The 26,150-nt window shown below is 39.2% G+C and overlaps 1 protein-coding gene across 1 annotated transcript; it reads left to right on the top strand.

Annotated features, from left to right (window-relative positions):
- The first annotated feature begins 208 nt into the window (after positions 1 to 208).
- lingo1b (leucine rich repeat and Ig domain containing 1b) lies at positions 209 to 25,809 on the top strand. Its single transcript, XM_084735332.1, has 2 exons — positions 209 to 448; positions 22,532 to 25,809. The coding sequence occupies exons 1-2, from the start codon at positions 437 to 439 to the stop codon at positions 24,389 to 24,391; spliced, it is 1,872 nt and encodes a 623-aa protein (XP_084591458.1). The 5' UTR covers positions 209 to 436; the 3' UTR covers positions 24,392 to 25,809.
- Positions 25,810 to 26,150: the final 341 nt, after the last annotated feature.

The raw sequence follows: 26,150 nt of genomic DNA, 5'->3' as shown, positions 1-26,150 counted from the left end.
ATCAGAGGAAGACGCTGCCAGTGCAATCAGAGAACGTTTCTCTCCATTTCTTTTCAACTCCCCTCGCTGCCTGTGCTCTGTGCCTCTCATTCTCCCAGTGCACTGCAGCTCCTCCTTCCACCTCTCTCATCAGCTGCCCCTCCCTCTTCCTCTCTCTGTCTCTGCTAGGTGCAGCATGTATGTGAGCGTGTGTGAGCCAGCAGAGCCGCCTGTGTGTTTACATGTCAGCCTATCAGTGCTGCCGGATTTAGCGCATCTGGAGAGGACGAAGGCATTTCTCAAATGCCCCTCAGACAAGGGATTCTCACCGCTGCATATATCCCTCTTTCCCATCTGAATCTAGCCCGTCGTCAATCCTGCATCCCTGTCTCCATGCTTTCGGAGGCATTTTGAATTTCCTTGGCAACATGGAGCTGCCTGAATTAGAATTCTCTGCATGACAGTCCTGGTAAGTACTCTGTCTCTATGGTGGGCTTTGAGCGCTGAGGCATTGGATCAGATTTATTATGGTGCAGTGGTGGGGCCAGGGGATCGCCAGGGAGCAAATTAATGTCAGGAATGAAATTGTGTATCGTAGGCAAATGGAGGGGATGGAAAGAGGGGGAATTATTCACTGAAGAGGGCTCCAGATCTTGTTTGTGCTTTGTCATCCAGATGGGTTTCATTTTGCTGTGTGCTGTACAATCTGGGTTTGGGAACACACACATACAATGTGTCTAAATGTACAGTATGATTTTTCATGTTGTATATTTAACTACAGGTATATACTGTAGACAGAGTATTGCATGTGTGTGCACGGATACATGCAAACACACCTATAGGTCCTGCCTTTTTATATCACAGCCAAAGGTGTGTGAGGCAGGCTGAGCAGGAGTGTGTGTGTGTGTGTTTTGTGTTTGTGTCCCTGAGTGTTTTGCCAGGCTGGTTGTTGTTGCTTCCTAATCTGCCCTCATTAACATTCATGTTCCTTCAAATGCCAGTAAACTCATCAAGACTCACACTTATTCATTCTCAACAGCCTTTTGCTGTTGGTTATTTCCAGTGGCGATGAGAGATCCTATGCAGGTGTTGGATTTGCCACAGGTTAGATAGATGGGTGATGGTGGTGGTGATTGGGAGGGTGGGCGTGGGGGACGAGGGGCAACTTTGTATGCTTATTTATGCGGGCTGAATAAACAATCTCTCATAGTTTAATTTCTTATTGCTTGTTCTATTTGCATTTTCATAATCATGGCTGCAACACTCCAGCAGACAGACAGCTATGAGGGGACTCTTCCTCTCTGTTTTTTACAGTGCAGTAACAACCTCTGCAAGCCACAGACCTCCGACAGTCTCTGACTGAAGGGTCTGCTCTTCACGTCAATGCTTTATGAGCTAGACAAAGCTCTTAATTGGGCCCCTGTAATCAGGTTATGACAGCTGATTGGAATCTTTATTTTTGGTAGTTATTTATGCATGTCACTGTGTGTGTGTGTGTGTGTGTGTGTGTGTGTGTGTGTGTGTGTGTGTGTGTGTGTGCGTCTGCAGCTCCAACGCACTCAACACAATTTCAATTGACTGAGATGAGCAGAGCAAGTATATGACTGGAATTTTTTATTACATCTGGCGATCAAATGAGTGATTAAACGATCATTATTACTTCAATATTATTAATGTCTCAACAGGCTACATACTGTCAGTTAGTTACATTTGTAAGTATCTCAGTGTGTGTCAACGTAAATGCAGTAATCAGACCAAATTGCCAATTATACAATTTGTGGACCATTTATATGCATATTACAGTTGTATATCAAGACTGGAGAACAAACAGTTCACAATTTGTCACACTTTATTTTACCCTGCATTTGAACTAAATTAAAAGGGACAGTTTACCCCAAAATAAAACAAATACATATTTTTCCTCTGGAGTGCTATTTATCATCTAGATTTTTTGTGTGTGTGTAAGTTGCAGAGTTTTGGAGGTATCAGCTGTAGAGGTGTCTAATATAATGGGATGAAATTGCACTTGACTTGTCGTGCACAAAGCACCAAAAAAATACATTTGAAAAATTCAAAACCAGCGTCTCTTTCCAAAAATCGTGACCCGCTTACTCAAGATAATCCACAGACCTTCTTGTGAGCAGTTTCATGTAGGAACTACTTCATTTCTAGTAGACAAGAAAGTAGTTCTGGGACATTCTAAAGTGGTCCTGGCAAATTCTATTGCAGAAGGAAAGTAGTTCCTGGATGACACTGGTCATGATTTTTGGAAAGAGACACTGGTTTTGAATTTTTCAAGTGTGTTTTTTCAGGGCGCTTTGAGCACCACAAGCCAAGTGCCATTTAGTCCCATTATACTGAAGAGAAGGCAGACATCTCTAGAGCTGATCTCTCAAAAACTCTGAAACTCACTGCAAAAAAATCAAGATGGATAAAAAGAGCCACAGACTAGAGGACAAAATGTGTGTTTTTGTGTGAACTCTTACTTAAACCATTGATTTTTTTTTTTTTTTAACCCCCAATTGGGCAGCACAACAGGTTGCAGTTACAGTAGTTAATGGCCATCTAAATAACCAAACAAAATCACACAACACTGACCTACCATCACCGTATCACATCAAGCTGATATGGGCCCACGTTAACATTCAATTAGAGCCATAATTTTATCCCCCCCCCGATAAAAATAATCCACTACTCTTTTTCGATCTTCACCAGCTCCTAAATAAATACGTCTAACTGCTGAATTTTACTTTATGTTCACCATCTAGACACCTACTTTGATTGCCATGAGGTACTGGGCAGGTATGTACAGTGGGCTTAGTTTAGAGCTGTTCTTTAATGAAAACAGCTGCCTGCTGTAGCTGGAAACAGGCTGGGTGATATGTTAACACTCAGTGATCGCCAATATATTCGCGTAGGTGAGTGTATCTCTGAAACACCCCCCTCCCCCTCCCCAGCTGGGAGATGATGTGCGAGCAGTGAGTTTGCTACATCACATTCTCTGCATCCAACACATAAACAAAATAAACTTGCACAACGTCACCCATTTTCCATATTAAACAGAAAATAGTGGTGGTGATTCACGTAGTGGTTCACACTTTGGGTTCACAGCAAGAAAGGCCCTGTTCAAAGGGTTCAATATTTCTGTGTGGAGTTAACATGCTCTCCCCATGCTTGTGTGGGTTTCCTCAGGGTTCTTTGGTTTCCCCCGCCATCAAACACATGTACACAAGGTCAATTCTCCAGTGAATATCCCTGACCTCCTACCCCAGCTTAAAACTGGAGTTGGTCCCCAGGTAGTAGCTGCCCACTGTTCCTAGACAGGTTAAATGCAAGGAACCAAACTCACTGTATAATTGTATGTGACAATAAAGTTTACCTTTAATTCAAGTGTGAAATAAGACAGCTTAATTGTCTTATTAACTAATCATAAAACATATTTCATTCAAAATTTGACAGACAGAAACAAACTAAAATTCACCCAAACCATCTTGGTTCGTCTCTCCACTGTTTTAACAATCGCCGACTCTGATTTGGTCAAAATAAACCCTTAATTCACAAAGTTCGCTCTACAAGCTGTTTTCCTCTCACTCACTCCTGGGCTTAGTGGGTGTGTATTGTGCATAGCTGAGCAGCAGCTCTCATTCATTCAGACCATTAAATTAGCTAAATAAAATGGCAGAAAATGCCCCCAAAAAACTGGCAATGGACTAAGTCAATCACTCAACTCTAGCAGGAAAATATGCTGATGAGACTGGTGGGGCTAAGCCAAAACAGTTAAAATAGTAGTAGTAAAATATCTTTGCAGCTTTAATGTTTTCCACAATAGAACATAGTTGGTCACCTTTTCTTTTTTCCACAATATTTTTATTGACGCTTTAACAGCATGAAATACAGCTATTTACATTCAGTGTATGCCATCAATTGACTGCATTAACACAGAACAAATGTGTAATACCATTTTGCATACTAACCATTTCCAGCATTTATAAATGTGCTGATGAGATAATCCATGAGATCAGTGAGAATCTGCTACTACAAACCTACTGTGTGTTAACGCAGGAGGTTTAGAGGATTATATGTATTTTACATTATATAATTGCTTCAAACCGAATGGCTAAAATTGTCCACACACTTTAAGATGCACTTGGTTCAAACGCCACCACCCAAAATCAGGGCCTATTGTTCAGGTACCTTTATGAGGCACACAACCCCCATTGTCCTCTGAGGCTGCTCAGTGGTCAACAGAATAATAATATAAGGTTTTCTGTGTGCATTAACAGTCCACAGTAATGTGCTGAACTATCTGTAACAAGTGACACAATGAGGGCTTGTGTAATCTACAGGATTCAGAGCTGTTCTTAAGATGCTCCTCATAGATACTTGAAAAAGAAGCAGTAAGCAGATTGAAGTATGAACTCACTTCAATCTGACATCCCAGGATAAAAAATAGGTTGTCCTATCGAGCTGATGTATTGCAGTTTGATTCAAATGTAAAAGCTGACATAATCTGTATAATCATTTTACCAATAGTAGTGATACAATTAGTAATACTAGTATAATGATAAAAGCAATCCACATACATTTCCAACAGAAAAATTACAGAGCCTACACTTTAGATTTTCAGCATTAGATACAGCTGGATACAATGAGGCAGTGCTGCTATTAATTTTTTCACAATGCTTTGTTCCATGCTGTCTACAATAGGGCATTGATTACTTTCATTATTGATTAATCTGTAAATAATTTTCTCAATTAATCTATTAGCTGTTAGGTCCATAAAATAAATGGTAAAAAATGTTCAATGCTTCCCAAAGCCCAAGATGTCTCAGATGTCTTGTTATGTCCATAACCCAAAGATATTCTGTTTACAGTCATACAGGAGTATAAAAACCAGAATGGATTATCAAAATAGTTAACAATTAATTTAATAGTTGACTAATAATCAATAAATTGCCTCATCATTACTAGACATGGGAGCCAGTGCCAATGCTGACATAATTTGTTAATCAGACTGAATCCAAGATTCAATAGTCTGATGTTTTTATGAATGCAATTTGAAGCCAAAATGTATTTAGCACAAATTAATTAACTAGAAATTTAACTGTTCTACAGTGTTACCCAGTAGTCCCCATATCTTTTATCTCCCATAATTCTATAAAATTAGACATACAAGCGGAGCTTGTGCCAAACAATGGATGTGTGGTAATGTAACATCAGACAGTCTCAAACTGAGTGGGCTGATAAGAGTGACAGGATGGAAAAGTAAGTTTTTAAAATGTGAACTAGTAACTGCCGGTTCAAATTTTCCAGCCACTCAAAAGTAAATCACTATATTACGTCTGAAATCTATCAGCCGCGTTCTTATTTTGCCAACATTTGGCTGGTGCTAACATCCAACCCTGAACAACTGTCTACCTCAACATGTCCATATTTTAGTGTATCAGTATGAGCAGATATTCAAATTCAAGTATCAGAATCTGATCTGAAAAAATGTGGATCAGTGCATCTCTAATCATTGCAGCTCTAGTCTACATAACACTGAGCAAAGGTATACTGACCAACAATGATACAGAATAATGTCCTGTCCATCTGAAGCTTTTGAAGGGTCTGTTATGGTTTATTTTTATCGTGTTTGATTTTGGCTTCTAATTATAGCCCATTTTATTTACAGCTGAAATCAGGGCACTCCTGCTCATAACAGTTCATTTGTGATGCCCCAGAAAGGAGGAACGTATAAACTGGCCAGAGAACATCTAGAGCATTTTCTGAAACAGGATCCATATGGAGTCAGGATGCTGCCACATAATGGGTGACATCAGCCACCTTGAAAAGGAAATGGTGAAAGTGATTGTGGTGAAGACTGCCAGACCTCGTGTTTATACAGTGTCTGCTGGATGGCGAGGTGACAGACGGAGGCAGATCTGTCACAGGATACTCAAATTTGCGTTGTACAAATGTATTCAGAAGGTCACAGTCCTGCTGCTCTGCAGCTGCCTTCCTCATTTAAATTTAATAATAACAGCTTTATGCAAAATATGAGACAGTCAAGGGCTACTATGATGGAGGACTAAGGTTGCCCTCATGTTCACGTTCCGGACTGGACTCTTGAACCAAAGAACAGCACACCCTACAATAATATACATTGCAAGTGATCACAGTGGGAATCTTGCAAAGACTGTTTTCTGCCATTCATCTGTTTGTCTATCTCATTCTTTGGTTTGGCTCATATTCATAATATATGTGACACCAGTGGTCTGCTTTCTTTCACTCTGTATTCTCAAAATACACAGGTGCTGAAACAGAGCAGACTGAAGGCAAGAATACGATAACAGGCCTGCACACTGTACAAATAGCTCCCAGCAATTTTAATTGAGATACTGGTTCCATCTAACAGAGATCTTCATCAGGCATTGTCAAAACTTAAACTGATTTGACAGTGCCTGACAAGATCTCTGTTACAATGAAACATTGCTAAATTAAAATTGCTGGGAGCTATTACTATTATACAGTGTGCAGATCTTTTGCCTGATTCATGCCTTCAGTATGCAATGAATGCTTTGGTCACACTAAATGACTGTCAAAGTCATTGTGGTTTGCACAAAAACAAACTCGTGACTCATCAATGACAGGTCACACATTACAAGATCTTTCACCAAGAACGATCCCTGACGACAGGGTTAAGCTGGTCCGGTGCATGATCTTAAACCATTTTGATTTTACACTGACCTAATGAACCAGTGTTTGTTATAATGAGACATTCGAATAAAATATTTTAAGAAAGTAAGTAGCCATTAGTAACATCAGTGCTTTTATGAAATTTGCTGTAGGAACTCAGATATCCTAAATATTATTTTAAATCACAGCAGGCCTCATTAAATGCAACAGTCACCTCACTCATGGTTCAGTCGTGTCTCCTAAGAATTACATTTATGTACATCAAATGTGCGACAGCAAACACTTTATTCCTTAGGGAAACCTAATGCCAACTGAAAAATGTTTCTATTAACATAATGAGGAACTGTTGTTAATTTATGTACCTAGCAATGTCACCGACAACATGTTTAATTTGTTTTCCACCAAGATAGGCAATCTTACAATACACAACTCACTTGTACTGAATACAGCATTATTCAAAAGTCAGCAGTGTCGGTAACATGAGATTTATGTGTCAACACAAATCCAGCACAGTACATAAATATATTGGTTCAAAAGAACCTTGTCAGTGAACGTAACATGAGGTGGAATCACCACGGGCCAATTACAAAGATAATCCACAGACACATTACAAACACTAAACACAAATTTGCATTTTGAAACACATAACTAAAAATGTAAACTGTAAAGTAGTTTAAGTTTGCTGTTTGCTGGTGTGTTCAGCACCTGAAGGCATCTCATCTCTGCAGCACACGTAGCAGACTACCATTCACAGCTGAACAGACAATGGTGTGGAGCTAAGTTGCTACCTCGCTTGTCACTTCAACTTGTCAAGTTCAAAAATAATGACTCAATCATTTTCTCTTTTCAATATAACCAACATAATCCTGTCCTTGCCTGTTTGCCAGCTGTGGTTTGTCAGTACAGTCAGTAATGTAGCACACTGAAACCTAAGTATGAAGCCTTGTTTTGATCCACTCCCGTTCACGCTGTTAATATTACTGCATTATGCTGTTAATATACAAAACTCGGCACTTCCTGTATCCATTTCCGCCCTCTAGCGTTCCAGTGAACAGAACACCTTCATTTCTTAATAAGTCTTTTTTTGTGAAACATTTTCAGTGCAGTTCAACTATAATTCCTGGACTCTCATTATGTTACACTCCGGAGCAAATGAGTCACATGCATCACCTATTTGTTAGTATTATCAGTCCAATCTGGTATTTCCTTTAATATCAAATCTGTTTGAAAATATTTACACTAGCCCAACCTCCCTGACAAGTCTTCGCTGCTGGAGGTTGAGCTTGTTTGAATTACTTTAACTTATAACTACTACATCGTCACAACTACTTTTTGTTCATTTTTTCAACATTTGAGCTTTTCTGGCTGCTGCTCTGGTGCTCTTCCATGTCTCCTTCTCCTCTCCTTTTCACAGTAGCTCATTAGATGCCTCCCTGACCCATCACCAACATGACCAGATATCAAACCTGCTTGATATCTTCTGGGCATCTGCAAACTCCCTGCGAACTCTCAGATCCTGAACTGTGAGCTTGAACAGTTCAAACATAGCAATCAAACACTGATTTGTGAGTACCGAGCAAACGCCAATTTGCCACTGTTCAGGGGGCTTTTGTCTGCTATCTCCAAAAACTGTCGGCGAGTGGAAAATCAGGGTTACAATCCGTAGTGCGAACTCAGCATAAGCCTCTTGAATCTTAATGGCATATTCCTCTATCAACACCTAGGCTGATGCATTCCCTCAAAAGAACCCGAGGCAAAGAACTTGGAGAAAGCAATTTGAAGAAACTCCTCAAATGAATGGTTTAAGTTTCCTTGTATCAGTAAAATATTCCAAGGCACTCTAACTTCATATTTGTACTGTAACCGGTGATCATTGCCTGAGTGATTTGGTGTGAAAATCTCTCAAAATCTCCCATTGTGCTTTCTACGAAGGACTGTAAGAGGCTTGTCTGAGGTAAAAATTGCCTTCAGCATGGCATTTAGCCTTTTCTTTTCAATTCCAGCCCAAAACATCTTATATTCCCTGATGGTGAGCTGGGGATAAAGGTTTGTGTAATTTCCAGCTTATCCTACTTGACTTTCAAGAGGAATGGGTGTTAATGAAGAAAGGAGCCTCTTTTGTAGTATTACTGTTAGACTTTGTCAATGAAGCAAGAAACAGATCTGCATGGTAATACTGTATAACAGATTAAACACACTGCAAGGTCATGTTTTTCCAGTATTTTAATGTGGATCAGGATCATTTAGCTGTTTTAACGTCCCAAAGTACAAAAGGATGCAAATATCTCAGCATCATGTCTTTAATTAAATCTTAATCTCATAACAAATGTGTTGTTGGGCCAAAGGGGAATGAACAATTTCAGTAAATAGTATAAAACAGAGGTTGCGTTCCACTTATCGAAAGAAATATAAAAAAAAGCCTTTAGATGGCAAATTAAATCTCCATAAAGCATTATTCTCTGTATCAACACTAAATCAAATGACTAAAAGGGCCGTTAGTATTGCTGATCTCAGAGAATGAATAACACAGTCTGCAGCTCTCTACAGCTTTCAGCCTCTTCCAGTTAATTGTTTTGGTTCGCCAGCCCGTCTGGTTGAGTCCCTCTGGCTCTCACTGACCCCCCATATGAAAACGTGGGCAGCTGCTCCCAGCTCAAAAGCTTACAGCTCAAAAGCTCCCACACAATGATTGTACACTACCTGCCCAGTGTGAAATAGTAGAGTAGGAGCCAGTTTGTTTTAGAGAGTTGAGTGCCTGGTAAAGACAGTCTAACATCGAGGAACCCAAAGAGATTTTTTTTTCAGCAGCTGAAAGACCAAACAAGGACAAAAATGAAAGTGATGACTGGATCATTTCTCACATGCTCAGACAAAGAGAGTAGGAGAATTTAAATGTAGAATCCAAATGTATATTAGGTGAGTAAGTAACCATGGACCAACCTTAGGCCCTGTTCATTTGGCTCACATCAGTCACAAGAACACCATAGTAGTACTTAAAGGCTGTTTCATTATCAATTCATCTGTCAGTTATTTTCTCGTTTAATGGATTAGCTGTTTGGTCCCTAAAATGACAGAAAATAGTCAAAAATGTGGATCACTGTTTCCAAAAGTCCAAGGTGACATCCTGAAATGTCTTGCTTTGTCCACAACCAAAAGATATTCAGTTTACTGTCATAGAGGACTAAAGACACCACAAAATATTCACACTTAAGAAGCAGAAATCACATAATGTGGACATTTTTTCCTCAAAGAGAAAAGACTCAAAACAGTTATGAAAATAGTTGCCAATACCATAGTCAGTTCATAATCAATCATTGCAGCTCTGTTGAATTTTAAGACAAAACTATCAATTCTGGAAAATATGTTTTCATTAGTGAATACAAGAATACTTGATCATATATAGATCCATACGCTTATAAGTCCACCCCTCAAGTGGGGTCATGAATTCCTGATTCTTGACATCAAGCCCATCCTGACCTCACTCTTAAAAATTTACGTTTGATCAAATGTATTTTAATCAGCAAATCAAAACCAAATTATCTTGATATTCTTGATTTGAATAAATTATCAGTCATTATGAACCCACAATTAATATTTAATCTAAGAGTTTAACTACAGAAATTTCATGATGATGGTTACATAATGGAACCAGCTATGAAGACGGTGTTTCAAGAAAGGTTAGTTCAGATTCACCAAAATCACACAACAGCGCAAGCAAGTTAACAGATCAAGGCGACAGTAGACTCCTGTATGCTTCTGATTTCAACAGTGTAGTTTAGTTGAGTGAGAGAGAGATATTTGGCTTAAATTACAGCAGTTTCTCATTGGAAAAGGTGGTCTGACAGCAAGGTAAAGCGGTAAAAACACAGCATATACTTTAAGATCACTTTAGTTAGTTTTTCTTTTTAGATGGGTCTTTTATTAAGTGCCTAAAATATGCTTTGTGGCTAATTGGTATCTACTGTAGGTAATACAGTACTATCAATAAGTATCTCGTGCAACCCCACTTCAAACAATCTGAACTATCCCTTTATGAGGTCATTGTTCTCTTTATTTTTATAATTGATTGGACACCTAAAACTTTAGATGAAGCTTCCCAAAAATGAACACTGTGTTGCAATCACAACAGATCTTTACTATTGCACTCATATACAGTACATTCAACACACCAAAAAGACAGAGAAATCCGAGGCACTCAGAGTTCTGAGTGTAGTAAAAAAGCTTTTATTCAAGCATGGCTGACACCCACGTCTCAGCAGGAGTCTTCAGGGTGTGACACATAGGTGTCAGCTCAGAACTCAGCTCAGAGTGCTTATAATTTACCCTTTGTTTCTGCACATGCCTCTAACCTTCAGCTGAAAAAAGCAACTTTGTCTGCTGAGTTAAGTGTTGTTTTAAAAACAAAGTCCTTTTTTCTTCTTTATAACAAAATGTTTTGATAGCATCCAATTTGTCCATTTCTGAGATGATAACATATCACGTTGATGGCTATTACAGAAAGAAACCATGAGGATTTGTCATTCTAGTCTTATGGCAGGGGATCCAACCATATGCGCTGTTTGTGTGTGCATGTATATGTATAATGACAAATTCCAAACTTTGAGAATGCACACACAGCAGGGTGCAGATCAGTCAGAACTTAAATGCATCTGCTTCAACATTAACACACACTTCACCAGCATGATGAAGGCAAAATAATCAAAAACATTATGTGAGCCTAATAAAGCATAGCGGACTGGAGAAGAGTTGTGTGAAATGTTTTCTTTCTTTTTTTTATGACAAACAGAAACAAAAACTGTCTTTGCTGCACCTACGAATGTGTCTGTCTCTGGCTGGGATATTAACTTTGTTGTGCAGAAAGTCGTGTGTTGCCTTGTCTTGTCGTACCAATATAAATCGTTTTTTTGTTTTATTTTGTTTTGGGGTTTTTTGCTGTGTTTTTAGTGACTAGTGATGTGTTACTGGGTGTCTCTTGTTTATGCTTTTTGCCGTGATCCACCTCAGGTCTTTTATCTAGTGTTGTAATTCCAAGGAATCATAAGCAGCCTTTTCCACAGCAGACATTTTTATCATAGTAGGAAAAGTTGTTATTAATGACATCAACAGTGGATGCACAAGACTAGGATCCTGAAACTGAAGCAGCTAAATGGATTTCAGCATTATTATTATCTTCACCTGTACTTTTTGTACTTCTGAGACAAGGTCTCTTTGCATAATATTGAAAATCCTGGTGCCATCTGACCTGGGCACTTGAGTTGTCTTAAGAAATGATGAACTGGCACTTATCAGGGATAAGCTGAGCGTCTCACACAAAAAGGGTCCTTTGAATTGTTTCAGCTGCACTACATAAGATGGAGGATCAAAGATGATCAGGTTAGTCTCATCCACTGACCACACAGGAGATGAGAGTGGCCTTCTGATCTTGAAGCTAGTTATTTCCAGGTCAGTGGTATAGAGAAAGAACATGGGAAAAAAAGATGCGTTTCTCACTGACTTGCTACTGGTCAGCACCCTTGTGGTGCCTTTGAACGTAGCGCTGGTCTTGCAGGGCCGTACACAGTATTAAAATGATAAGGTATGCCCCGAACAATTAATTTTCAAAAAGCATGTATCGAGAAAGGTGAGCACTAAAATGAGTTCATGTGCTCACTATTAAAAGCTCACTTTAATTACTGCTTTATTGTGTGAGAAAATTCCATGTGGAGAAAATATTCATTTTTATCAATATGTAATTATGTAAATTGAAACGCTGCCATTCCTGTAATTACACTATCAGTTTTAGCTTTAAAAAAGATTTGGGATTAAATAAGTATCACATTACAATGAAAGCCTTCAACCTGCTTGGCCAGTCTCCACCTCCATGTTTCCTGACAACAGGATGAATGCTGTGTTGGTCAGAGTGCAGTAAAGGTACTTTGAGACAGACTGTCAAATGGAAAGCCTAATGGAGACCGTTATTTTCAGTTCCATTAACCACAGTTGTTGGTGATGTGTAGGTAGAAAACAGGTTTCTATGATCAACTGCTCCATGTCCCCTATCATCTTCAAGACCTTTCATCTACATTGCCACCTGTCAAATGGAAAACTATCTTATCCAGCATGGATGCTAAATCATCAGTATCACTCTAAGGTTTTTTTTTTTTATTTCAATACTTTTGCAAACCTCTGCTCTATACCACCTCATTCAAAACAAATACTAGCATTTTAGCTATATCTTGTACACTTTTGATTTTGAGTTTTTAATGGCCAATCTGCTGGTTGCTGCATGAAAAGAGATTTCCAGTTAAATCAAGTGTGCATTTGCATTAATAGCATGTTAATATTGGGAAATTTTGGCTGCACTTTCTGCCTTACTTGTGCAACTAGCTCCCAATAGCTCTAGCAATATATGTGGCTATCCTTGTAGAAGACTGCAGTCATACACAATGTGTGCACAAGCTGAGTGTGCACAGTAGTGATGGGCAGACTACAGTTACAACCATGGGCAATGCAGTTAATCAGCAGACCGGGCGGGCCAGGTTATTGAAATTAACATTCTGATTAATAGCAGATGGGTCATGGGTAGGAAATAGTGTGCACTCTAGTGCACTCCACAGTAAGAGAGACACATTGTACATTTACGCACAAGACATAGCACCGTAACTTCATTGATTATCTAATTCTGTGTCTTCTGTGGGGTGTCCTCTGTCCTGCCAATTTTATAAATACAGATTTTAGTTTTGCTGTTTAAATGCCCAAATATATTTGCTGCAGCAACATTACTGCATGCATGAAGACATTAATAATGGCTGAATCTCTAATCACCAAAGTAAATCATTCATATATCAATACAACACACAATACAGAAATCACCTGGAAAGTTTGCACTGCTTGACAAAGTTTCAAAGGTAATATAGCTTCAGGTAGATGCGAGTCTCTGCATCAGAGAAAATAATACATTCAGGAGGATGGCAGGTGGATGATTAATGTTTACATGCAGATTCAGATTAACTCAGAGCCCATCCAGGCATCACTACCACACAAGTAGGCAGGTATGTGGGTACAAAGACAGGTAGGCCATCCAATCATATCATCTGTGCCAACTGAAATGATTAGATGTGCTTATTACAGGCCTGCAGCATTTGATTTATTAATTGATGTCAGTATGTAAACAGAATGTCAACTAATATAACAAAAATGCTTCTTAATTGCATTACCTACTCTCACTTTAAGCTTCCATTAATTGTTTCTTAATGAGCCGGCAAGATCATTTTGCAAAAACACTGCGGCGAGCTTTAGCGTTTTAGGGGAGAAAAAAATACTCTAAATACTGGTGTGAATCTTTTGGACTCAGTGCAGTTGTTTACTTTCTGAACACTTATTATGGTGCATTATGTGGCATGAGGTGTTTTGAGTATAGGTCTGGAGTTATTTAGTTCCCTTTGGAACTTTAAACTATTACTGCCAGGCCCTTCTGTTTTGAAGAGGGCTGTCAGAGAGCTACATTATGAGAATTTACTGTGCGTTGTGGAGACGTACAAACTGACACAGGTAATTAAATACTGTCAAACGTCGCCATTTTTGTATTATCCATTTCTTCAAAAAAAGCTTCTGTGCATTCACTTGTCCTCAACAGTGATTACTGTAATTACCCAGACTCCCCTTATCTCTCTTGACACTATCTCCTTCCAAAATAAGTATTAGTGTGGGTATCTTTCGAGTAACTTCTTAGGCAAAAGTGTATTCCTTCCTGGCTGAGAGCCCTGTTAGCTTGAGGATACTGCTGTCAAAAAAAGAAAGATTGAGAGTTCGCTCACCCCATGCAGGTGTGTTTCTGCATCTCAACAGGAGTAGTTCCCATGCACTCAACCATTTTGTCCTCCCCTAAGCATTTGATCCTGGCATGGTGGAACGTCAGGCCAGGCAGTTCCTTTTTAGGTTTGCAGGGGTTGTTACCTTTATCTTTGGCTTCCATTGAGGATTTGTTTTCACAGGATTTCTCATATCTGACTGCTCATTCTTCTGGAGGATGTAGATTAGCTGGCAAACCTTGCTGGGTAAACAGATATATAAGACTGTGCTGCAGCAAGTATTTATTGTAATATAATTATTATTTGTAATACCATTAGTGTTGGTATGTTAAGCTGTGTGTGGATCTGTACATGCTAGAGATTTGGCTTCCATCTAAATATTTACATGACACTCACAATGCAATGAATTTGAAGATAGACGTAAACAACTTTCTTTAATAAGAAAATTAGCAAACACAAGATGGAAAATTCAATGTTGATCATTGAGTATACATCAAGAAAATGTTTGCTTTTTAGATGTCACACTGCAGGTGTAGTTCAGTCTCAGGAGCCTTTACAAATCCAGAAAGACATGTCCACTGTCTACAATCCACCTGCAAACAATGACACTTCTATGCAGCCCACACTGTTTATTTGTTTGTTTGCTTTTTGACTTTTAAATGTTTGCTTTAAATTTGTCAGCTGAATGCAAACATACCATTCGTAGCAATCTTTATCTCTTAATTCCTATAAACATTTACTCTGTTACTTTGCAGCTGTAGCTTTATTTTTTGTTTCATCCTCACCATTCTCTAAACAGTTGCAGAATAATCAAAAGTGTTTGGCAGGTTTGCCACTTAAGACAAAGCTATGTCGAAGAGAGGTACTAATGAGCACACTGTTCACATCTATAATGAAGAAAACTGAAGTTAGGAATAGTCTAGTGATAGTCTAGTGATTGCAGTCATTTATGAACTGTCATCAACAGAAAAGAAAGCATTACTGACTGAGATATGTGAGGTGTACAAGAGAAATGATGGATTGTATATGTTAATCCCTCTTGAGGAGATTAAAGTTTGTAATACATACTGTAAACTAAAAAACTAGAGGCCTGGGCGAAGCTGAAAAAAATCTATCAAGATAGTGACGTTTAATATCAGTAGATATTGATAATTTTTCATAATTATTGATCACGTAGGTCGTGACTGATTGTGTACTCAAAGAGGAGCAAGTGGCTGTGGTGAAAAATACATTTGTTGTATTACTTGTCTTGATCAGGAAGGAATTCCTGAGCTAACCTGTCCTTTTCCATCTGCATTCATTCTCTCAGTACCTGCTGTTTCTCACGTGTCGAAGGTGCAACCCAACACCACACCTGTGAAATGATCAGTTGTTTATCTGTCATTCGTAGCACCTGAGGAAATGATGGGAAAACACCAGTGTTGTGCAAGTTATCATGTACGAGGAGCTAGCTCAGGTGGCAGAGTGTGAGCCCCATGTACTGAGGCTGGGAGAATGTTTTACACTACAGCAGAAAGCAAATTTGAACACCAACATATTCTTGAAATTTCAAACAGTCTTTCCAGTTGAAATCGAACGCACCATAATGCTGCACTGAGATGAAGAGGATGAATAGACAGAAGGGAAGAGCAAATATAACGCTGATCAGTCCGTTTGTAACACCAACTCCAATCTGCAGTGTAGTTCATGCACTTCATGATCAACTAAAGTTTTTATATCACATCAACATTTCTGTCTATATCTGCACATTCCCTCTCTCTGCTCCGATCACACGTACAAGCTCATGTTTACATTCATTGATTGCAAACTGATCCATTGAGTTCGCCATTCACCATACCCATACAATGAACGCTGCTCTTTTAGTGCATTCATGCACAACACTTGAAGAAGCTTGGGGTTTGTCTGTTAAATGATTGGCTGTTTGCGTGTCATGTAGCATGCTTCATTATCAAGCGATATGCCAGGCTGTTTATGAGCTGAAGTGTACTCATTATGTCCTTTCATGGTGGTTTTCTTTTAATGCATTTATGTGAAACTATCAAACATTTTAGTGACCTGTTTTCTTATTGCAACTGATGGCGTGTCTATTGCCGATGCATGTCACTACTGTTTTATCACCCAGGCCTACAACAAACTTTGTCCATCAAAGACATCACCACTTTTTACACTTTATTAAATTACCTTTAACTCTGGTTTTAACTCTGATGCATTTAATCCCAATTACAAAACACTGCTACAAAGGTGAGTCATATTAGTGGATCCAAATAAGCAGCATTTGTCAGCAATGAGGATGAAAAAACTGCATGTGCATCCAGCAAAGCAAAAAGCTAAATTATTTAATTTATCAAGGGAAATACTCAGAACTCTGATGCAATGATGATTCATGACAGCAGTCACAAGTTGAAACTATCCAACAGGGACCTGACAGGCAAATACAGCGTGCAGTTTAAAGGGAATGGAAAAAAAATAACGCTAAAGCTTTGTATTTGCAACTATGATTCGGTTACTTTACTGTCAGAGTCAATTTTAATGAACTATTTACATATTTTGTCTTTCCCAATAGTTCTTACAACATTATGCTGCACAACAAAGGTACTTAACAATGAATAAAAACAACCGAAGGGCATGTGTGCACTGATGCATATAGCTCATTTGTCTGCATGCTGCTTGCAGACATTCAGTGACCCATTAGCAGTGCACACCTCTCTCCGGTTTGCCCTGTATCAAACCACATGGCACCGTGAGAGAGGAGATGCCGAGAGTCAAGGCAACAAGAGACTAATGGTGAGCCCAGACATGGTTTTGAGAGAAGACTATGACAGGGTGAGAAGTCCATGGAGGAAAAGCAAGCAGTCATAGAAGGACAGGAGAGAAAAGGCTTGTCTACTCGTATTCTTCCCCTGCAAAATACTCAAAATATCAAAAGAGGAATGGAAAGAATCAAGGTGGGGACAAAGAAAATATGGAGCAATAGATCAAGGGCCAAACTTAAATCTTAAGACTACAAACAAGCTATTGTAATTGAGAGATTATTTGCCAACTTCTCCTGTTTTTCAGAACTGCAGCTCAAGGTCAAAACAAAGTGGTGATACAGTGAGTAGATCTGGGCTGTAAGGCCAGATTACACAGATAGTGTCCCTGGCCTTACTACACTCTGAATCATAAATCATGCATGGTACTCTGGTAAGAAAATCGCCACTGCATTTGCATTTGCTTGTTTTTGATTAGCAGTGACATCAGAGAGCCTCGTCCTCGTTCATATTCCTGACCTGATGAGATAAAATCACAGTCTGTGTCACACAGATAAACATGGCACACATTTTCTGCATTGGAGTATCTTAGTAATATTTCATTTCACTCGAACGTGTAGCATCTGTCACATTGGATAAAAGTTAAATGTGCATACACAACTGGTGGACTGTCTTCTTTTTTTACACACTGGGCAGTGGGGGCCACTGCCCAGTGTGTAAAAAAAAATCACAAAAGTGCCCTCTGAAGTTCCCCTCCGGTTGACAAGAGCCCTTTAGTGAGGCCTTCCACTGAATAAAAAATGATGAAGTGCTGTCTGAGGTAGGGCTGCACAATTAATTGAGATCTCAATTCAGAGATCACTGCAACCTCATTTCTAAATGACAACAATTGACTCACTCCTATATGACAAACATTACACACATCACAAAATCTCAGCCTCCAGACCACACAAACTTCAGTAATGCAAAGCTTATACATACATTTTTCATGCTCAGCATCATTTAAATTAATCACTTTAAGTTTTATAAGGAAAAAGAGGAAAAGAGACTCATCTGTTTAAAGGCCTGATTAGACCACAAGCACCTCAGACATATTTTTTACTTGAGTGTATAAGAGTGCAGCAAATGTCATAAAAAATAAGAATCATGTGAGAGAATTGTGATTTCAATTCATAGGAAGAAAAATGGTAATTTACATGTTAACAAGACTCACAGCCCTAAAATGTGGTAAAGGGCCCTCTAGGCTGGCCTTCCAGTGGACAAAACATGTTAAAGTGCCCTTTATGGTGCCCTTCCAGAGGATAAAATGTGGTAAAGGGCCCTCTAGAGAGCCATTCAAGTGGATAAAATGTGATAAAGTGCCTGCTAGAGTTCCTTTCCAGTGCATCACGACTTTAAGCATGCTGATGCTCCGCTACATACAGCTGGTGCCCTTATGTTTTTTCACCCCTGGCCTTCCGACAGTCTGAGTCCACCACTGGCTTGTACTACATTCACATTTTTGCCTTCAAATGCTCTGTCTTGCAGTTTTTTGCTTTAGAAAATATGTCACCGTTCCATTGGAAAATCCTAAATGCTATCCATTTGTAAATTCATGTAATTTGTGAGAGACAGAACCGAGTGGGAGGTCACAAAGGAGCTGTACCGATAGACGCTTCAGCTTTCATTTTGACAGGTTGACAGCTTTTTGCAGTGCCCCATACACACTGGACTGACACCCAACGCGTCTGACATACACAGCCAAGAGAAATTAACAGTTCTGGAGGAAGTGAAAATGAAAGCTGCAATTACTGCTCCATGGAACTACTCAGACCACAATCCAGGCTGCCTCAGTCCCATGACCCTAATTCACTTAGAGTAACGCGTAATTTGTATTGGTGCAATAAAAGATCTTTCTAATCTTCACTATCAAGTCGAATATCATTTTAAAGCAGGAACAGTGTGGTAGACAGCCAAAAGACCTTCTAAAAAGCACTACACCAATAATTTTGAAGCACACTTACAAAAACACTTCTGTGGTGAATGAGTTACAGAAAGAATATGCAGTGCCTACTCAGCTCCCACATATTATGGCAATGTTCATTATGATGAATTTTTGGGCAGAGACTGCATAAATGCTCTTAATGGAGTTTCCTCTTCGAAATTAAAAAGATCAATTTCTTTACATCTCTGTTTGTTGTTGAATAATTACATGTCAGTGTGGAATTCAAAGGTAGAATGAGTAGGATTTGTCCAAGCTGTTCATAAACCCACCAGGAAGATAATCTGCTCTCTAATTTTTAAATTGTGGATTACTGCTATCATCTTACTCAGAATAGAATGAAACAAGTACACTGTAAATGCAAACAGCCCTACCTCATTTCAGTAGTGCCTTTAATTCAATTTATACGTCTTTTTTTGTCTTATTTTACTTGCTTACACTGGGTTTCGAGCTCTTTTCCCCTCATACTTGTATCTTTCTATAATATCTACTTGTTTTTTCTGAGCAAGTCTGACAAATTTGCTGTAATAAATCATAAAATGATCACATGATCACTGCATGACTTAGATAAGAGTTCAAATAATACTGAATTCTTGCTGAATGAGTAGTTGTTTGCGTAGATGTTTGTACTTTAACTGTTAAACTGAGCAGAATGTCAGGCAGTCAAACCGGCGGCCATTTAACTCATCGTCCAGAGTGTGTCATTTCAGAGCAGCGGGCTTTTGTTTTTAGGATAACAGGCTTAGCGTTACATTGACAGACAATTGACAGTTATAAACACCTAATCGACTTACAGTGGAGGACTCATTGCCGCTTGTTATTGTCAATTTACAAGGTTGCGCGCGTCCTGTGCTCCTGCAGAGCTCCTGCAGCCTGCCTGTCTCTGCATTTTTGCATGCACAGTGGCTACATATTTCTCCTTTAGGTAAACTTAACTTATTAGAATTTACAGTGTATGAGGCAAAAGATACTGGAAACTAAGAAAGTAAAATTAAAAGACTAGTATAAATCTAGTATTAATTGCATTTACACCTTAGTTGATTGTTAAGTCTCGTTCCCAGGATGTCAAATACAGATGTTTTGGGTTGGTAAAGCATCCTGAACACAGCAAAATAATGAGAAGATACAGAAACACAGCCAGAGGGCAGGGTCTCTGCAGACACAACCACTATCACACACTTCTAGTGGATCATAAATGATGATGGAAATGTGTGAGAGTCTATACACTGTTTTTACAGGAAATGTTGCATATTATGGCTTTAATTTCCAAGTTGTAAAACAATAAAAACATATTAGGTCATTATTATGAACACTAATGTTTTGCTTTGTTTTTTTTTTTACAACCTTAGGCTTTTTATCTGTGCCTAGAGCATCTACAGGTCTAAGTAAAAACATCAATTAAGTCCAAGCTGTCATGGTGTAAACAAAGCACTGGTAAGACCAGTCTTCTCGATGAAAACAGATCACAGTGTCATTTCTCTTACTTTGCACGAGGCTCTTCTAAGAGTGTGTCCCCCAGATATAGCTGTGACTTAAATCGCATGATTGATGTGAGAAGTAGAGCTTGAAGGTTTTAGCGAGTTAAAGTTCCCCCGAGTCAAAATCAAATAGGGGTTTAAAGTCCTCTGACAATCTCCCTCTCTCCATTTATCACCGCTTGGCAGCAATCTCTGTTTTATATCACTGCAAGGTCAACAGCTCAGCGGCGACAAGGGATGTGTTAAGTTTGCAAATTCTTGGAGGAGCCGCTTCAAGATGTACCATGGCGATTTTGGCTACTAATTAAAAATAGTCTCTACAAGCGGAGACAATGTGTCACTAATATTGGCAGTAATTGTTTTCAGCATGCTAAGAAGTCAGAAGCACAGCAGGGTGGTTATATTGTGTGACTGAGCCCTTTTATTGATTGGCTGATTTCATTACTTCTGAGGAAATCCACCACAATGAAACCGTATGCAAGAAGACAGAGAAGGCAGTTTGTAAAGGTGTGCAGAAAAAAAGCAAAACTGTGTGTATATGAAGAGATTTTTATAAAGGTTTTAGATGTAACGAATTTATTCAGCTCATACTGAAGGTTAAGTTGAGAAAAGAGCCAAAATGTGCCTGTTAACTTGGGAGGACTCATTAGTATCAGATAATGGTTTATTATCATGAAATTTGCCTTGTGAACTGGAAAAACAATGGTTCAGCTGTTATGGTACAGTATTTTAGGAAACACTTTCAATATTACATATCTTTTTTTATGAAATGTAATGCATTTCAGGAAAACAATTATTAAACACTAAAGTTTAGAGCCACAACAACTACTTGATTGATCGATTAGTTATCAACAATTCAATTAATTGCAAACTAATTTGATTATCAATCAATTGTTTTGAGTCATTTTTTTTAGAAAAATTAGTAATGTGTAATGTAAAAAATGTGTAAATTCTCTGATTTCAGCTTCTCATATGTCAGGGTTCAACATAAATGCTTTTTTACCAGCCCGGTCAGGCCAGTGCTTCAGAAATCTACTTGCCCAAAGTCAACTTTTATTGGCCCCTGCACAAATTGTTTTATCTAGTAGCAGTAATCAAATAACAGCAAAGACTAAAGTTAAATGTCATGTTTAATCTGGAGCTGCAATGTCTATAAAATGACAGAAAATAGTGAAGAATGTCCAAGATGGTATTATTATATGTCTTGATTTGTCGGTCTACAATCCAAATATATTCAGTTGATGATAATAAATGAAGAAAAATGGGAAAACATCTTATTTGAGAGGAAACCAGCTACCCAGTTGGGCATGAGAGTTGCCAGATTTACTAGCCCAAGATGGCATTTTACTTGCTCTGGACCTGAATATTTCCTGGTTTCTTTACTCCTCTTTGACAGTAAGCTATATATCTTTGGGTTTTGGGAAACACTGATCAACATTTTTTCTACTTTTGCTGACATTTTATGGACCAAATGACTAATCATTTAATCAATAAAATCAGTCGTTAGTTGCAGCCCTACTTAAGATATAGTATATTTTTCTTATTTTTTAGATAGTTGGACGACTACATCTTGCCATACCAGTCTACAAATGGAAATATTACCATAGACAGTTTCTTCTGTTTCCTAAAATCTGTTTAATTTTGTGTGTTCAGTTGAAATTAATGACATGTGATAGTTATTCATGCATTCATTAAAAATCAAAATCTGATAAAAGGCTGAATGGAATCCTAATTTGGTCTCTTGGAAGCTCACTGCATGACATAGTTTTCATAACGCTTTTCTTTTGATCCTTCAGAGTGTGATACTATATTGTTCAGAGTTGTTCTGTAACACCATTCCTCTACATCAACCCCTTTTCTTCTTTGTCTCCACAGGTAAGAAGTAGGATGGTGTCCGGGGAGGCAGGAGGGCACAGCTACTTGGTGGCGTGCTGGCAGCCCATCCTGTTCCTGATGCTCGGCACCGTCCTGTCTGGATCCACCACCGGCTGCCCCTCCCGATGTGACTGCAACGCTCAGGAGCGTTCAGTCGTGTGCCATCGACGGAGACTGGCAGCTCTTCCTGAGGGCATCCCCACTGAGACAAGGCTGCTGGACCTCAGCAAAAACCGCCTGAAAACTCTGGGGCCTGAGGAATTCATTAATTACCCTCAGCTGGAAGAGCTGCAACTCAACGAAAACACAATTTCGTCCATTGAGCCTGGGGCTTTTAGCAACCTTATGAACCTTCGAATTCTAGGTTTGCGCAACAACCAGCTGAAGCTCATCCAGCTGGGGGTTTTCACAGGCTTGACCAATCTCACCCAGCTGGATATTAGTGAGAACAAAATTGTCATTCTGCTCGACTATATGTTCCAGGAGCTGTACAACCTGAGGGCTCTGGAGGTCGGTGACAATGACCTAGTGTTCATCTCACCCCGATCTTTTCATGGCCTCAGCAACCTTGAAAGCCTCAACATTGAGGGATGCAATCTGGCCTCAGTGCCCACTGATGCCCTTAGCCATCTGCATAACCTGTTGTCACTTCGATTAAGCTATCTCAACGTCACTGTCATAAGGGATTACTCCTTTAAGAGGCTGTATAGGCTCAGAGTGCTGGAGATTTCTCATATGCCTGCCCTGGATACCATGACCCCAAAATGCTTGTTTGGACTCAACCTCACATCATTGTCCATCACAAACTGTAATCTTACTGCCATCCCCTACCAAGCCATCAGTCACCTGAGATATCTTCGGTTTTTGAATCTGTCTTTCAATCCCATTGACACTGTGGAAGGGAATCAGCTGTTCAATCTACAGAAGCTCCAGGCTTTTCATTTGGCTGGTGGGAGATTATCTGCCATTGAGCCCTACTCTTTCCGAGGGCTCAACCACCTCCGCGTGCTCAATGTGTCCGGCAATAGCTTGAGTACCCTGGAGGAGTCCGTCTTCCACTCAGTGGGAAACTTGGAGACCCTGGCTTTGTATGACAACCCGCTGGCCTGCGACTGTCGCTTGCTCTGGGTTTTCCGCCGGCGATGGAGGCTCAACTTCAACAGACAACAACCCATGTGTGCTTCGCCTGAGGTTGTGCAAGGAAAAGAGTTCAAGGACTTCCCAGACATCCTCCCCTCTGACTATTTCATCTGCCAGAAATCAAAAATCGTGGATTATAAGGTTCAAGAAAGCCATGTAGATGAAGGAACTACAGTTCATTTCGCCTGCCAAGCTGAGGGCGATCCAGCCCCTGTGATAATGTGGCTATCCCCTAAGAAGGAGTACATCACTACCAAAACTGTGGGGTCAAGACTTTCTGTGTCTAATGATGGCACTCTGGAGGTGCGTTATTCCCAAATCCAGGACAACGGCACCTACCTGTGCGTTGCAAGCAATGCAGCCGGCAATGACACCAAAGCTGCTCACCTTTTTGTGCATAGCTACTCCCCCAACTGGCCCCACCAGCCAAACAAGACATTTGCCTTCATCTCCAACCAGCCCAGCGATGAAGGTGCTAATGTGACGCGGGCCTCAGTTCCATTTCCATTTGATGTAAAGACACTTATCATCGCAACCACCATGGGATTTATCTCTTTCCTGGGAGTTGTCCTCTTCTGTCTTGTAATATTATTCCTCTGGAGCAGAGGAAAAGACAACACTAAGTCAAGTATAGAGGTTGAATACGTGCCACGTAAGGAGGAAACAGAGGAGGCCAGTCCAACTGAGGCCCCCATACAATTCAACATGAAAATCATGTGAACATCAAAAGGAGGCCATGTAAGCTTACAAACTGCAGTCAGGATGCATACTATCTTCGCTTCAAATACGTACTCAGATTATGAGCGATAGAAATTGCACAGCAGCAAACGCATCTTGACACTATACCCTATACTTCTTTTTTTTTTTTTTTTTTTTTACTTCAGGGACTGAATCTTTAAGAGCAAAATGTTGAATTTCAAATATTCTGTAAATTTGTATTGGCAATTCTCAATCAGTGTGTTAACATGCACTAAACAAAACCCTTACTGTGTGTAACCAAATTAAGGTCACAGTCTGAATAAAGCACATTGATCACAGTAGTTTACATGATAGGTGGGTAACTGTCTGGGAGGATGTGGGGATCAGCTTGCAGGTGTAATTTTTCTATCAGCACAAAATGAGAGAAAGACGGTGTTGTTTGGATGTTGTTGTCTTTGCTGTCTTTTACTTTGATGGATGTATAAAGCACAATAACCCACTATTAGAACCCAAGTTCTTATTTAGAATGTGAAGTTGAAAGCAGTTTCTCTATTTTCTTTGTCCTACCACAAACAAATGACAAGCATGACACGAGTACTGAGGGTATTTTTAGAGAAATGAAGGGAAATTTGAGAATATAGTCAGTAGACCTGCAACTTTAAACAATCAATTATTAAATTAAACAGCAAGTATTTTTGATGATTCTTTAATCAGTTCAAGTGTTTTTATAAGGAGAAAAGATGAAATTCTCTGATTCCAGCTTCTTCAATGTGAATATTTTCTGGTTTCTTAACTCAGAATATCTTTGGGTTGTGAGCAAAACGAGACATTTCATGACCTCATCTTGGGCTTGAGGAAACACTGATCTCACATTTTTCACCATTTTCTGACATTTTATAGACCAAAAAACAGTCTATTAATTGACTAAATGATTGACATATTAATCAACAATGAAAATAATCATTAGTTGCAGCCCAAATAGTCATATTTCTTCATATTTTTCAATATTGAGCAATCCTATTTCCTAGAAATTACATCTGTATATTTCCTGCCTGGATTATGTTCACAGACAACTCTTATTTGAAACGCATCTGATTCATAAGGTGGTCCAGGGTTTGTGTCCAGACTCCTGCAATAAAAGTGCTTTAGTTAAGGTGAGGACATATTATAATTTTGGATATGCTTAGGCAATAAAAACATTTTGGGCAGGGTTAGGAAAAGATCAGGTTCTTGTGTAGGTTTTGGCAACAAAAGCTGACACAGAGAACAGAGAAGTCCACCTAACCAATCTTGGACTTTATTACAGTTAGGGTTAGGGAAAGATTGTCATTTCGATTACATATGAATAAAAAATATCATGTCACACACACTGCTGTCTTCTGAATAATGCTGTAGTCACTATGAATGGATAAATACGTTGTTAGTGACATTTTTGCGACTTGCCATTAATTAAAAACATGTCCTCATTATGTTGATAGAAATCTAATTCAGTCTGCATTACATTTCCCTCAAAAACACATTTGCTGTTGCACATTATGTAATTTCTAGGAGACAGGGCTGTATTGAGAGTTGTAATACCCCCAGAAAACATTAATTTTTGGATCTGAATTGTCTGAAATTGCTATAAAGTTGGTGGGCTGGAGACCGGGGAGTCAGTGTATCTCACCACCCGTCATGTGTCAGTGTGCAGTGGCCTTTAACTATTTTCCAACATCATTAAATCCTGTTTTGATGTTTTCTCTGCACCCTTTGGCGCTGCTGTCTGGAAGAAGCCATGTCC

Source organism: Lutjanus erythropterus, chromosome 1, assembly GCF_056507025.1.
Source record: "Lutjanus erythropterus isolate fLutEry1 chromosome 1, fLutEry1.hap2, whole genome shotgun sequence".
NCBI classification, from domain to species: Eukaryota; Metazoa; Chordata; class Actinopteri; order Lutjaniformes; family Lutjanidae; genus Lutjanus; species Lutjanus erythropterus.
This window is presented reverse-complemented; position numbering and strand designations above follow the sequence as displayed.